Here is a 14950-nt window from a genome sequence, read left to right as displayed (position 1 = left end):
ACAAAAACTATGTGTTGGGAACTAGGAATCCTTGCTGAGAGATATTAAAGAAGACCTAAGCAAGTAGAGAGGTACACTGTGTTTATGTATTGGGAGACTTTGAAACAACTCTGAAAAAGAATAGCAAAGTTGAAGGACTTACATTTTCTGCTTTCAAGATTTACTATAAACTTCCAATAATTAAGACAGTGAGTGAGTATAGGATAAAGATAAACAGATAGGTAAGTAGAACAGAATAAAAAGTCCATAAATAGACCCACAAAAATTCAGTGGGGGAAAGGTAATCTTTTCAATAAATGAGGCTGAAGCAGTTGGATAGCCATGTGCAAAAAAAATCAATCTCAGCCATATACAAAAATTAAATCATATAGATCATACATCTAAATAGAGGAAAACAGAAAGCCTTTATGATCTTGAGTTTGGCAGAGATTTCTTAAAGGGGACACAAAACCTATGAACTAAAAAATTTTTAAATATCAATACATTTGATTTAATCAAAATTAAAAGCTTTTGCTCTCCAAAAGACCCTGTTACAGGGGCACCTGTGTGGCTCAGTAGGTTAAGTGTCTGACTTCAGGTCAGGTCATGATCTCGTGCATGCTTTGTGAGTTTAAGCCCTTGCATCAGGCTCTCTGCTGTCAGTGCTGTCAGCTCAGAGCCGGCTTCTGACCCTCTTTCTCTGCCCCTCCCCCACCTCACATATGCTCTCTTTCTCAAAAATAAACATTAAAATAAAATAAAAACATTTTTATTCCAAAAATGGAAGGACCCACCATAGACTGGGCAAAATAGATGCAAAACATACATCTAACAGATGATTTGTATCTAGAACATATAAGGAATGCTTACAACTCAACAAGACATCACAATTTTTAAAATGGGCAAGATATCTGAACAGACTCTTTACCAAAGAGGATACACTAATGGCAAATGAGCACATGAAAGGGTGTTCTGTATCACTAACCATTAGGGAAAAACAAGTTAAAACCACAGTGAGATTCACTGCACACCGCTACAATGGCTAAAATCATCATGCTAAGTGATGATGAGTATCTGAAGCTGCTGGAATTCTCATACACTGCTAGGAGGAATGCAAAGTGATAACACATGATTGAAAACAGTCTGGCAGTTTCTCTAAAAGTTAAACACCTCTCATATGTTCCAGCAGTCCTACTTTTAGGTATTCACCTCCAAAAATGAAAACATTTGTGTCGGCCTGAAAACTTATACACAAATGTTCATAGCGGTTTTATTTACAATAGCAAGAAACTGGAAACAATCTAAGTGTCCATCAGTGGGTGCATGGATCAACAAATCATAGTATATCTATGTATTAATCAGTATTTTCCAGAAAAACAGAACCAAAAGGATATGTATGTACGTAGGTAATAATTCCATACAATGGAATAGTGCTCTGCGTTAAAAAGTGAACTATTGATAAAAAAAAAATAATAATATGCATAAATGTCAAAATAACTGTTGAGTGAAATAAACAAGAAAAAAGTATATATGTATATCCATTTACATAAGATTCTAGAAAATACAGACTAATCTATAATGATAGAATACAGATTAGTGGTTCTCTGGGAAGGGAAGTACAAAGAGAGAGCAAAGGCACACGATGAAACCATTGGAGGTGATGGTGATATTCATTTATCTGATTCTGGTGATGGTGTCACAGCTGAAAGCGTATGTCAAAATTCATCAAATTGTACAGTTTAATGTATTTTTTAAGTTTATTTATTTATGTTGAGACAGAACATTTTGGGAAGGGCAGAAAGAGGGGAAAAGAGCGAATCCCAAGCAGTCTGTGGTGACAGAATGGAGCCTGATGCAGAGCTCAATCTCACAAATTGTGAGATTATAACCGAGTCAAAATCAAGAGTCAGACACTTAACCAATGGAGCCACCCAGGTGCCCCCAGTTTAATGTATTTTTATATTTTATTCTATTGTATATTTTACTTAAATACTTTATTATATGTAAATTATTTTAGTAAATCTTTAAAAAACCCACATATGAATTGTTCTAGGCATGCAAAGAAGTAGGAAAATATGATTCATAATCAGGGGGAAAATAATCATCTAATAGAAAGAGACCCAGAGGGGCGCCTGGGTGGCTCAGTTGATGAAGCGTCCGACTTCCACTCAGGTCATGATCTCACAGTCTGTGGGTTCGAGCCCCACATCGGGCTCTGTGCTGACAGCTCAGAGCCTGGAGCCTGTTTCACACTCTGTGTCTCCCTCTCTCTCTCTGTCCCTCCCCTGCTCACTCTCTGTCTGTCTCTCAAAATAAAGACATTAAAAAACAAAAAAAAGTTAAAAAAAAAAGAAAGAAAGAAAGAGACCCAGAAATGATTTAGATGCTGAAACTAGTTACAGGGAAGTTAAAACAGCCATTTTAAATATGTTAAATATGTTTTAAGATCCTAGAAGAAAACATGAACATGATGAGGAAAAAAAAGGAAAGTGTGTGTAGGTATATAACCAGTCTAAACTAGTAAATTTGAAATCAAGAGTTTTCTTCTGTAGTTCTACTGGAGAATCCCTTATCTATGGCAAATGTAGACAGCTTTGAAGTAAACTAATGAGAAGAAATTGCATACACGTGCACACACACAAGGTATTGTATATATGTTATCATCTATTAAAATTTTAGAACGATCTATAATTTATATCATAGGCTCTGGCTGGAAAAAGACACATTATTTTGTCTGACTGATTGTCTTGGAATTTAATGAATTTCTTCAGAGTAGCTTTTTCAAGTAAGGAGAAACAAATCTTTTTGGAACCAGTTCCTACATTCTGCATTCCAGCTAGACTATTTTTTGAGGAAATACAATCAACTAAAAATAAAGGACTTTTTTTCTTATCTATAAGAAACAGTCTACAATAAGCCCTATACATTCAGAAGGTCAGAAAAGAACACAAATTTTTCTTTTTGGTAGATCAAGCACTGACAGCACTTTTACAGATATCCCAAAAAGTTAACTCTTTTTCAATGAAAGAACAGCTAGACCTACTGGCCACTTTATAAAGAAAGAATCATGGAAAAAGACTGGAATTTAAAAATGTGCCCCAACATTAAAAACTCCATATAAAACATACAGTTCCTGATATTCAAAAGAAGAAATATTTTTCTCTTACACTCAGAGAAACATGAGATTCTTTTAACCTAAAATAGCCAAGGATCATTGTCCTTATTACCCTTTATAACCAAAGTTCAAGGGCAAAATGGATATAAAATTATTAATTACACCACTTTTACTCATTAATGCCTTGGAGAAATAAAAAAAAATGGTAAGCCTTTTATAAATTAAATATGCTTTAGGGCTCTATCAATGGGGACAGAGAGGAAAGGAAGAATCTTACTTATATTTTAAAAATTGAGGAAATAATTACAAACCAATACAAATGGACCCCACTGCTCTGATGACACTCAGAAGTGTGCCTTCAGCTATTTTATTGATCCTTAGTAAGCGAACCAATGGTGCAATTCCATTCCCTTCACATATTTGATTTTGGTGCATCCTGCTGTCCTTACTTAGAGCTATGACTGCTTCACCTCCTGGTAAAGAAAAGCAAGAAACATGTCTGATACTTCAGCATGCTGCCTTACATTGTGCAGATGGATGCATAGGAAAGAACTCACCAACATACTGCATTTTAGCTGATGGTGACAGAAGCATGTTTATTATAAAGTTGTATCCAATCTGCTCTGCCATATACTTCTGTTGTTTCAGCGTTTGACCAGCCAAGGCCCAAAGGGCTACAGCTCCTTGTTCCTTAACATCTATTTGAAACGCCTATTAAAAAATACATATTCCATTCTTTCAATGAGCATCGATGGAACGCTGTAGGAATGCTTTATAAAAGGTTTATTCTAGAATTGGTTATAGTTTTCTTTTCACTTTATGAAATTCAATATTGAATACTTTGCCTAAGAAAAATGACAAGTAATCATAAACATTCCTACCTTGAGGAGTTTTAAAAGATATTTGCTTAATGATTTTTCCAGAAATTCTCTCTGTATAGACGGGTTGTAACTTGCCAGCGATTCCACAGCCATTGCACCCTTGACTTGGACACTAAGGTGTTTCCCTTTAAAAAGAGCCACCAGAGGAGGAATGGCTCCTTCTGAAGCCATAGCGTTCTGCACTTCCCTGTTGTCACGTGCCACCTCAGCAATCGTAGCGGATGATACAGCCTTCAACACATCTTCACATCAATTTAAGAAACAGTTAAATAAATCTTTTAAAAATATTTAAGAAAATGCAACTTTTCATTAGATTCTCATATTATAGAATCAAACTTACAGAGTGTGTAAAAATTTAGAAAATAAAAATAGAAATAAAACCATCCAGATTCTCACCACCCAAACACAAATATTTCATTTAATCTCATTCACTGTTTTAAAAAAAAAAGTTTACTTATTTATTCTGAGAGAGAGAGAGCAGTGGAGGGGCAGAGAGAGAGGGAGAGAGAAGCCCAAGGAGGCTCTGTGCCAAGAGCACAGATCCTGATAGGGGCTCGAACTCACAAACCATGAGATCATGACCTGAACAGAGATCAAGAGTTGGACACTTAGCCAACTGAGCTACCCAGGTGCCCCATTCTCATTCATTTTTAAAGTGAAAAGACATATTTATATAGTGTTCTAGACATTTTATATAAATGTCTAGATGTTGTATCTAGATATAAATGTTGTACTATAAATCCTGTATTTTAATTTACCAGTAAAACATTTTCCTGTTCTTTATGAACATCATTGTCTCCCAAATATTCATTAATGAATGTATTACATTTCCTTAGCCATTCACATTTTTATTTTTTAAAGTTTATTTATTTATTTTGAGAGAAAATGAGTGCAAATGGGGGAGGAGCAGAGAGAAAGGGAGAGAGAGAATCCCAAGTAGGCTCTGGGCTGACAGCACAGGGCTCAATTTCATGAGCCATGAGCCAAACTCAAGAGCCAGATGCTTAACCGACTGAGCCAGCCAGGCACACTGACTGGTAGAAAAACCTCACAGTTTTAAAAAATACATGGTGTTTCCAACTTTCACTATTTTAAACAATGTTTAGGAGAAATGTTGGCACATAAGGTATTTTTCCTTCTTGTTTTTTCCTTTAGTATAGAGTACCAGGAATTACTGGAATAATTTAATATATCACATTAAATTACTTTCCAAAATTGATTATTGCATCTGAGCCTTTCATTATCAGAGTATAAGCGTTTCAGTGTTGCTGTATCTTTTTAAGTACAGGTATTATCATTAAGAATAAATTCATAAATTTAGCTAATTTGATAGGCAAAAAATTGTATCTCCCATTTCATATTTTTGATTACTATTGAGACTAAACAATTTCATATATGTTTTTTAACCAGTTATACTCATTCTCTTTAAAACATACAGGAAAGTTGCAAGAATAAATCCGAGAACTCTCCCAAGATTCAGCAATAATTGATATATATCCATCATTTTTTAACTTTTTTTGTTTTTTACAATATGATGTTTCTGTCACAGTATGATGTTTCAGACTCACCATGTACCTGCTCTGCTCCACCCCTGAAATAAGCCATTTGTCCAAGAAGTCCTGGTTCCTTTTAATGAGGAATGGTACTTAGAAATAAAGATTTGAATACTAGATGTGTTCATTGTTACTTACGTATCATTTCTTCTAGACTCTTAGTAGACAAGACTAGAAAAATGTATGTATTTCCAGTTTTCCAGTTCCAACCCAACACCACAGGATTCTTTATTGCCTTTCCATGTGCTGTATCCTTTTCACAGTGAGAACCCAAATACTATTCAACACATTTATTCACATGTTCGGTTCTACAATACTTTTAATACTTTAACAGTTCAGAGCTGTTTCAGCCATATCACTATGAAATACAAATCCACTAAGAAGAATTCAAGATATGTTTGCAGTTTTGTGTGTGTGTGTGTGTGTGTGTGTGTGTGTGTGTGTGTGTGTGTTTGTATAGGGAAGTGCTATGTTCAAAAATCACTTGTATTCATTTTTTTTCTTCCTTTAAAATCTTTATGTAATCCCTTTGAAGTACAGTTGAATTCATTTGTTTCTGTTTGGTTTCAATTTTAGTTTCCCCCTGGTAGACTTAGAGATCTAATTGTGTGTGTGTGTTTGTGTGTATGTATGTGTGTGTGTGTGTGTGTGTTTTCATATGTAAGACATATGTTTCAAAAATTCAAAAAATGCACAGAAGTCATTTTTTTATCCAAACAGGCAGACTCTATATCCAACATTTGTTCTTTCATAGACTATTTGGGTTAGTTCTCTCTCTGTTAAGGCCTTTTGTTCATGTCAATTTATCTATATCACTTATATCAAATATATTAACTTTTTGCTATGAATATTTTCATCATTCAGCCATTTGTGTTTTCAGCAAATACTTTACTGAGGAGCTCCTACATTCCAGGCACTATCCTAGGCACTGGGAAACAGTGATGAACCAACAAGACACAAGTTCTTGACCTTGTGGAGCAAGCCAAAGGCCAGAAGTATGAAATAGCAATAGGTTCCATACTACTTTAGAGTAAAATAAGAGAGGAAGGGAGTGATAGGAAGGTCATTTCCTTTTGGAGTTGGAAGGTTAGAAGGGCTTCTAGACTATGATAGGAAGTCGGACTTTATCCTAGGTGACAAAGAGCTAGTGAACTATTTAAAGGAAGGTATAGAGAGATGCCTGGGTGGCTCAGTTGGTTAGGTGTCAGACTCTTGGTTTTGGCTCAGCTTATGATCTTACACTTTCATGAGTTCAAGCCCCACATCGGGCTCTGTACTGATGATGTGGAGTCAGCTTGGGATTCTCAGTCTCCCTCTTTCTCTGCCCCTCCACAACTCATGCTGTCTCTCAAAATAAATAAATAAACTTAAAAAAAATAAAGTAGGGAAAAGATATGATTAACTTTTCATTTTACATACATCACTCTAGTTAAACACCTGGAATGTTGTTCAGCCCAATAGGTTAATAAAATTAAGAGAATGTGGGGTATCATTCTTTATCTTACTCTTTACTGCTATCTGAGTTCAAAAAGTGTAAATTCCTTCTCTCACTTCCCACAGAGGCACATTACTCATTTCTCCCATAAAAGGAATAGTGAGTTACATAATTTCTTAATTTGGAGAATGGGTCATTGCTAATGCATGGTTTAGGTTCATTTTGGCACTATTGTTGTTTGATGTTTTCTCAAAGCAAGCAATAAGGCTGAAGTTTTTATCTCTCTTTGATTCCTGCGTCTATTATCAATTGTATCCAAATTCTAAAGGGAGAAGAGCTGTCTTTGCCCCTCAATAATCCAAACTAGCTCTAAAGTTCAAAGGAGAAGTCGGGAGTTTGGATACAGAACTAGAAAGAATAGATTATAACCATAACAAAGTTCTGAAGAGTAAATAGAATTGCTTAGGAGAGTGTGCTGTGTGAAAGAAAAAGGAAAGAAAGGAAAGGAAAGGAAAGGAAAGGAAAGGAAAGGAAAGGAAAGGAAAGGAAAGGAAAGGAAAGAGAGAGAGAAAGAAAGAAAGAGAAAGAAAGGAAAGAAAGAAAAAAGAGAAAGAAAGAAAGAAAAAGAGAATGAAAGAAAGAAAAGAGAAAAGAAAAAGAAAAGAAAAGAAAGAATGAGAAGAGAAAAGCCCAAGGAACTCCAACTTTGAGAGTTAGGTGCAATAAGGGGTGCCTGGGTGGCTCAGTCAGTAAAGTGTCCGACATCAGCTCAGGTCATGATCCCATGTTTCATGGGTTCAAGCCCCGCATTGGGCTCTGTGCTAACAGCTCGGAATTTGGAGCCTGCTTCAGATTCTGTGTCTCCCTCTCTCTCCCCCTCCCCTGCTCGTGCTCTCTCTCCCTCAAAAATAATAAACATTTTTTAAATGTTTAAAAAAAAAGAGGTGCAAGAAGCTTAATGGTAGAGGCAGTCTTTATCTAAAACTCTTGCAAACAGAATTCTGAAGTTTTCAAATTTTAGAAGATACTGAGTGCATATATTATGTATTACATAGCATCCTGGAGAGTCTGGAAAACATATCTGCGGTGAAATGTATAAATAATCATTCTAAGAAAGATGAGGTGCTCTTTCAGTTTTGCTCAGATAGTTAGCAGTTGAAAAGTATTTTGTATACTTTCTGTTACATATTTCAATTTCTATGGTGGCCTCATGACACAGAATAGGAAAACTGTGTGCCACAGAAAAGATGAAATCTGTAGCATTGTAGGAATGAAAATGAGAATATGCATGCAGACACACACATATGTGGAAGAGTGTGAAATAAGCAGCTAAAGATGGGTGAAGCAAAGGCTTAAAACAAACCAAACTCAGCAAAGGTTGAGGAACTTCTGGAGATAGGGGTCAAGACTAAGGAGATGTTAATAAATCCGTAGTCTCAAGAAACTGCCTATGACTCTGGGGCCATTTTACTTTAATGTGTGAGATCTTAGAGTGGTTGCAAATGTTTAAGAGGATATTGGAATTAATAAAATTCCTTTGTGACCCACTACAACTTACCAACCCTGCTAAAAGTCAAGAGAACTACTTGTTGAACCTCCAAAATTATAAAGTATTTATAAATTATATATGAAGAGAAAAAAAGGTTCCTTTTTTTCCAAAATTACCTTCCTTGGAATGAAGAGGTAACATAGATTATAGTGTAGGGTAAGTTATTTTCATTTAGTTAGGGCAAGAGCCCCAAAAGAAACAATTTTAACAATTTATTTCTATAGCTTTCTTTCATGAATTTATTTATTATTTGTTCAAATTGCCTCTACAGTTTGTGCTTTGTTTTAACATCTGGGGTTGGGAGGATGAAAAATGATAGGGGAAAAACTAGTCCCTGTCTTTAAATTTCAATTAAGGAGATAAAACACAAAGAATAAAATAAAGAGTAATTATAGGGGCACCTGGGTGACTCAGTCGGTTAAGTCGGTTAAGCCGACTTTGGCTCAGGTCATGAGTTCATGGCTTATGGGTTCAAGCCCTGCATTGGGCTCTGTGCTGACAGCTCGGAGCCTGGAGCCTGCTTCAGATTCTGTGTCACCTTCTCTCTCTGCCCCTCCCCTGCTCATGCTCACTCTCACTCTCAAAAAATAAATAAACATGAAAGAGTAATTATAAACAAGTAGAAATTCTGTGGCTACAATATGCATAAAAGCTGGCTGTCTTTAATGCTATTCTTTTTTTAATCGAAGTATAATTGACATACCATGTTATATTAATTGCAGATGTACAACATGGTGGAGAGTGATTGGATGATTCTATACATTATCTTAATGGTATTCTTACAAATGATAAAGTAGAGCATAGTTACTGATGGAGGGCAAGTTAAAGCAGATGACCTTAGGAATTTGTAATGAAGGGAAACGACTTTCAAATGATTTCCCTATACGAGAGAGGTTATTAGAAGATGATAATTCCTTAACTTTGAAGGTCTAAAGTAAAAGAAGGCCCTCTGCAACAACCCCTTTATCCATAACCTTGTATTACATGTCAACCAACATTTTTTTCTGTATTTATTCCTGGAGAGCTAGACCAGAAAAATATTAAACTAAGCAGGAAGAAAAATGGGCAAGCTTGGCAGACAGTCTCTCCTTTGCTATCCCCTCTACCACTCCCTTATGGTGTATTCAATAAACTTTTTTTTTAAAAATTTTAAAAATTTATTTATTTATTTTGAAAGAGAGAGAGAGAAAGTTCAAGTGGGGAAGGGGTGGAGAGAGAGAGAGGGAGAGACAGAATCTCAAGCAGGCCCAGTGCTGTCAGTACAGAGCCCGATGTGGGGCTCAAACTCACAAACTGTGGGATTATGACCTGAGCCAAGATCAAGAGTCAGATGCTTAACCTGCTAAGCCACCCAGGCTCCCCAATAAGCTTCTATTTCCTTCACAAAAAGGCCAAGCTTTTCCCCAATTTTTTAGCCCCTCATATTCGAGGAAAACCATAGATCTGAAGCTTGTTCTGTAATGTGTATGCTCACTGAAATGAGATAATTCTTATGGAACCTAAGAGATCATTTGCAGTACCTGCAAGAGCTATCTCATAGCTTGTGATGTTCTCGGAACTGATATGTACTTCAGAGTCTGATAAGTAGCCTAAAGACCTGATGACTTTGAATTTTGTTACCAATATCTAACAGCAAATCTGAAGTTTTTTTGTTGTAACTTATAAAATATTCCAATGATCAATATATGTATTCCCAATGATCAATATATGTATTATTTCTATATAGGGAGTCATTTACTCAAGTCCCTGGGCATGTTAACTGCATTATTTTCATTATTTATGCCAGTATTTCCATTTATAGATAAGTCCAGTTAAACTTTTTTTAATAAAACCTGTGGTTTTAGTCAGTTCTTATAAACTTGGTGTTTAATTTGAGTGTTTGAGATATTTAGTTTATATTATATATGTCTAGATCCATTCTAAGATAACAGGATATGTCTTCATCTAAGACAAGTCCAACCTGTATTTGCTTCACTCAGTATATCCGGCCACTTAAAATAATACAGAAATCGAGGCTCACCTGAATCTGAACTCAGAAATGTGATAAGATGTTGGATGCCTTTATGGTCTCTCACTGCTCTTTGATTTTGTTCATTCCCTATACATAATACTCGTATACAGTTCATTACATTTACTAGCACATTTTCTATGTCTAACTTCAAGAGACTTATCAGAGCTGGGATTCCATTCTAAAGATGAAGAAACAAAAAATTAATTACAATGGAATTATTTAAGATTCATGCAATCTTTATTTAAAAACATAAGTCTATAATCTTTCTTGCTATAAATATCCACTTATATTAGGAGACAATGATTGCCTATAAACAAATGTGTTTACTGGTATGTCACATTAAATGACAGTTAACTTTGAGCATAAAATAGTCTCCTCTACACCAAAATAAATTAAGGCTACAAGGTCACTGTAACATTTAATAAATGTCTTAAAAGTAAAGCAGTTCAGTAAGATCAACTAAATACACTGCCAATTTGGAAATACTTGCCATTGTAAACATTGTGCTGGTAATTGGTAATTGGTAATTGAATTTGCACAACAAAAAATATTTTTAAATGTAAATTCTTAATTTTAAATGGAGTATAGGTGGCATTTCTCTCTACTGATAGAAATAATGCAAGAATATTAAGGAAGATAAATAAAAATGTAACCTCATTTTCAATAAAATTAGGAGACATCTGTAATATTGAGCCATAATAAGTATGTGTGAATTACCAGCAAGTATTAGAGAGATCTCCCATGGCCACTGTCCATAGGAAATGCTGGCAGAGCACAGTTGTCCGAAATGAGTGCCTCTGCCTTGAGGGGCAGAAAAAGAAATACACAATTCCCTCTCTGAAATAGTAGGAATGGGTATGCAGGATGGCAGCAGGCTCTTTCCTGGGTCATTTTGGCATAATGTTTCAAACATTAAGGAAGGCAAGGATTGACAAGGAATCATACTGACAAGATATGTTTGAAAGAAGTAGACTCTCAGTGAAGTAAGAGATAGACTCTGCATTGTGGAGGAAACAGAATCTTATATTGTGAGGTACTATGTACCAGTCTCTGTTGGCTTAGAGAAAAGTAAAGCTGAAAGAATCCATGCATACAGCTCTGTGGTTAAGTCCTATCCTTGCTAGTCTAGAACTGGGCCCTTTCCCATATATACTTCCTGCAAGTAGCCGGACGAAAGAGAACTTAACTAATTCAAAGATGAGTAATGATCAGAACAGAACTAGAACAGCATCCGTCCAAATATAGTTAAGAAAAAAATAGAAAAACTTATGACAGATGAAGAATGCTCATCAAAAAAATATTGCCACAAAACAGATGAAATTACTGAAAGTGGTACATTATTATCAATGAAAAAAATTAATGAGGCAATCACTTCTATAAAACAAGAATGCACAGGAGAGACATCAGAGCTCAGGGAAGATTTTTTTGAGACAGGGAAGAATAAATGGGAGCCACAGAAGCTCAGGAAAGATGTGGAGAAAGAAAAGCCAAATTGTAATCCACACAAAAATAAACAATGCTGAAAAACAGCAAGGGACAAGAAGGACAGGATTAAGAAAAAAAGAAAAATGAAATAAAATGAAACAATGAGTGGAAAAGGACTAGCAAAAAAATGATAGCTATGTAAGGCAGGAAAAAGTAATATCATATGCAAATAATGTTTTCAAAGAGAAGTGGTCATTTAATTCAGGCCAATAAATGCAATGATCAGTATTTGACTTTCTCCTTTCAATACCTCTGACACTATTGATCATTCTTTCCTCTTTGAAACACTTCCTTCATTTAGCTCATAGGACAAATGATGCTTCAGGTTTCCTCCTACCTTGTTGGCCATTCCTTCTTAGTCTCCTTTGGGGTCCCTCCAGATCTTTCAATTCCCACAGATCCTGGTGAACTCAACTTTCAAAATATAATACAGAATGTGATCACTTCTCACCATTTTCACTATCATTATCCTGGTTCAAGACACCATTATCTGTTATCTGGATTACTATAATAGTTTTTCAATTAGTCTGGACACATCCATACTTGCCCGCCTATTTCAACAGAGGATAAATATTAATCTCTTCATGGAACTTCCCAGAACAGAATCATTCAGTGGCTTACCATACTCAGAGCAAAAGCTAAAATGTCTGACAGTTGCCCACAAAACCCTACATGACGTGGTCCACCATTACCCAGCTGAACATCTCCTGCTTCTCTCCCCTCAGCCACTCTTGGTTTCTTGCTGCTCCTCGAACATACCAGGCACATTCCAGCTTCCATTAACTTTGCACTTGTTTCCTCTGCCTAGAATACTCTTCCCAACATCTTCTCATCTACTTTAAGTCTGTACTCAAATGCCAGGACTTAGTGAATTATTTTTCACCAAGCTCCCCCCTCCCCCTTCTCTGTTTTATTGTCCTCCTACCACTTGTTGTCACCTAACATATGTTTGTTTTATTTGCTTTACTTATGGTCTTGCTATTCCCAAGTAGAATACAAATTCCATGAAACTGGGGCTTTACCTGTTTTGTTCACTGCTATAACCCCAGCATCTAGAATAGAATCTGCCATTTAATAAACTCATAAAACATACTCATTGTGTGAATGGACTAAAAGAACACTACAGAAAAAAAAATACTTAAAGATATGCATTCAGGAAAGCATTCCAAAAATAAAGGAAAATGAATATACATGTTGAAAGGTTATACCAAGTCCAGGGAAAACAGGTAACTAATGTTAACATATAAGTCCTGGACTTTAAAGATAAAAAGTGAAGGAAAACACTGACTGTAGTAGATTAAAGATAAAAAGATAGTAATAAACTATGACAGAACTAAGATTAAACATATTATATCAATGAATATAAATGAGCTATACTCAATATAAAGTAAATGGCAAAGCATAACCTTAATATGCTGATTCAAGGGACACATTTATCCTAATTCTGGGTAATTATTAGATTAACTGGAGATTATAAATTCTAAATAAGTAAAGACTAACTCTAGAGGTGGGCCTGGGATGTATATATTTCTAATACATTTCCCAAAGATAACCAACCAACCAACCAACCAATCAACAGAAGATGACTCAAAAAAGTTAAAAAAGGATGGGCAGAGCCAAATTAAACATGAGAGTACAAAGGAAACAAACAGATCACAAACATAATTCTGGACAAGATGGAATTCAGGGCAAAAGTATTGCACTCTACAAAAAAAGGTACATTTTATGACACTAAATGATTCAATCCATGGTGAAGCAACACCTGAAGGAAACAATAAAAATAATCTTATAAATCTCTCCTGAAAGATCTTAAGTCAAACTTAAACAGACACAATACAGTGTGTTTCACTTGAGGAAATACAGCATGGCAAAGATTGCTTGGTGTTCACAAAAAAATAACTTTCTGGTACACAGTTAGACTGCATTTTCCAGCCAGAGCAGTAATAGCCAATGTGGTAGCGTTTCTTGTAACACCTTCTCATAAACAAGAAGCGACCATATCCGAGAGCTAAGTAGGCACTCGACCTGCCTTCTGTATTACCTCAGGTAATAGTTTTACCAGGTATTTCTGTTGAGAAACAGTCCTCCCTGGGCCTCTCGCATTCCTGTGTATCAAGACTGTGACAGTTCTTTCACCTGGGCCATGCCTCAGGATTTTTATTGTTATTTGAATATTTTTTTTTAATTTTTTTTTTTAATGTTTTATTTCTAAGAGAGAGAGAGACAGCGTGAGCAGGGGAGGGTCAGAGAGAGAGAGAGTCACAGATTGAAACAGGCTCCAGGCTCTGAGCCGGCAGTCAGCACAGAGCCCGACGCGGGGCCCGAACCCACGAACCACGAGATCATGACCTAAGTGAAAGTCGGACGCTTAACCGACTAAGCCACCCAGGCGCCCCTGAATATTATTTTTATTCTTATTGGAAATGTTATTACCACACCTTTCAAGGTTATGTTTCAAATAACATTTCCCTTTAGACAAACAACAGGCTTGCTTACTGGTTGCTATGAAAGTGATAGGTTTCTCAGGCTTGAGGTTCTTCAGGTACAACAAAAACGCCAATGTGTGGGTAGCATCCATCAGAGCCTACTGTGTCTTGTGGGAGAAAGACCTCTGCTGAGGCTCACACCCTTTGCTGTGCTTTGTTTGCTCTTGTTTACTTTTAACACTCATGGAATTGCGACAGGTTTGTTCTTAGTCATCTTCCTTGAGATTGGACTTCGTCCCTGGGAGTTTCACCACTGCATAATACATGGATATGTCCATTTCTAGCTTTTATTTTTTAAATTTTTTTTAACGTTTGTTTTTGAGACTCAGAGAGACAGACCACAGGAAGGAGAGGAGCAGAGAGAGAAGGAGACACGGAACAGAAGCAGGCTCCAGGCTCTGAGCTATCAGCACAGAGCCCGATGCAAGGCTTGAACCCCCAAACTGTGAGATCATG

The 14950-nt window shown here is 36.1% G+C and overlaps 1 protein-coding gene across 1 annotated transcript in view; it reads right to left on the bottom strand.

Moving 5' to 3' along the window:
• Positions 1-14950, bottom strand: part of ANKAR (ankyrin and armadillo repeat containing) — a gene marked incomplete at its 5' end in the record, with an annotated part of 58546 nt that overhangs the window by 16733 nt on the left and 26863 nt on the right. Inside the window, 4 exons of the mRNA XM_039234738.1 lie at positions 3406-3567; positions 3652-3805; positions 3976-4217; positions 10533-10701. Coding sequence (XP_039090669.1) covers positions 3406-3567; positions 3652-3805; positions 3976-4217; positions 10533-10701 — 727 coding nt within the window. The remainder of the gene's footprint in view (positions 1-3405; positions 3568-3651; positions 3806-3975; positions 4218-10532; positions 10702-14950) is intronic.

This window comes from Hyaena hyaena, unplaced genomic scaffold (genome assembly GCF_003009895.1).
Source record: "Hyaena hyaena isolate Hyena2069 unplaced genomic scaffold, ASM300989v1 scaffold_92, whole genome shotgun sequence".
NCBI classification, from domain to species: Eukaryota; Metazoa; Chordata; class Mammalia; order Carnivora; family Hyaenidae; genus Hyaena; species Hyaena hyaena.
This window is presented reverse-complemented; position numbering and strand designations above follow the sequence as displayed.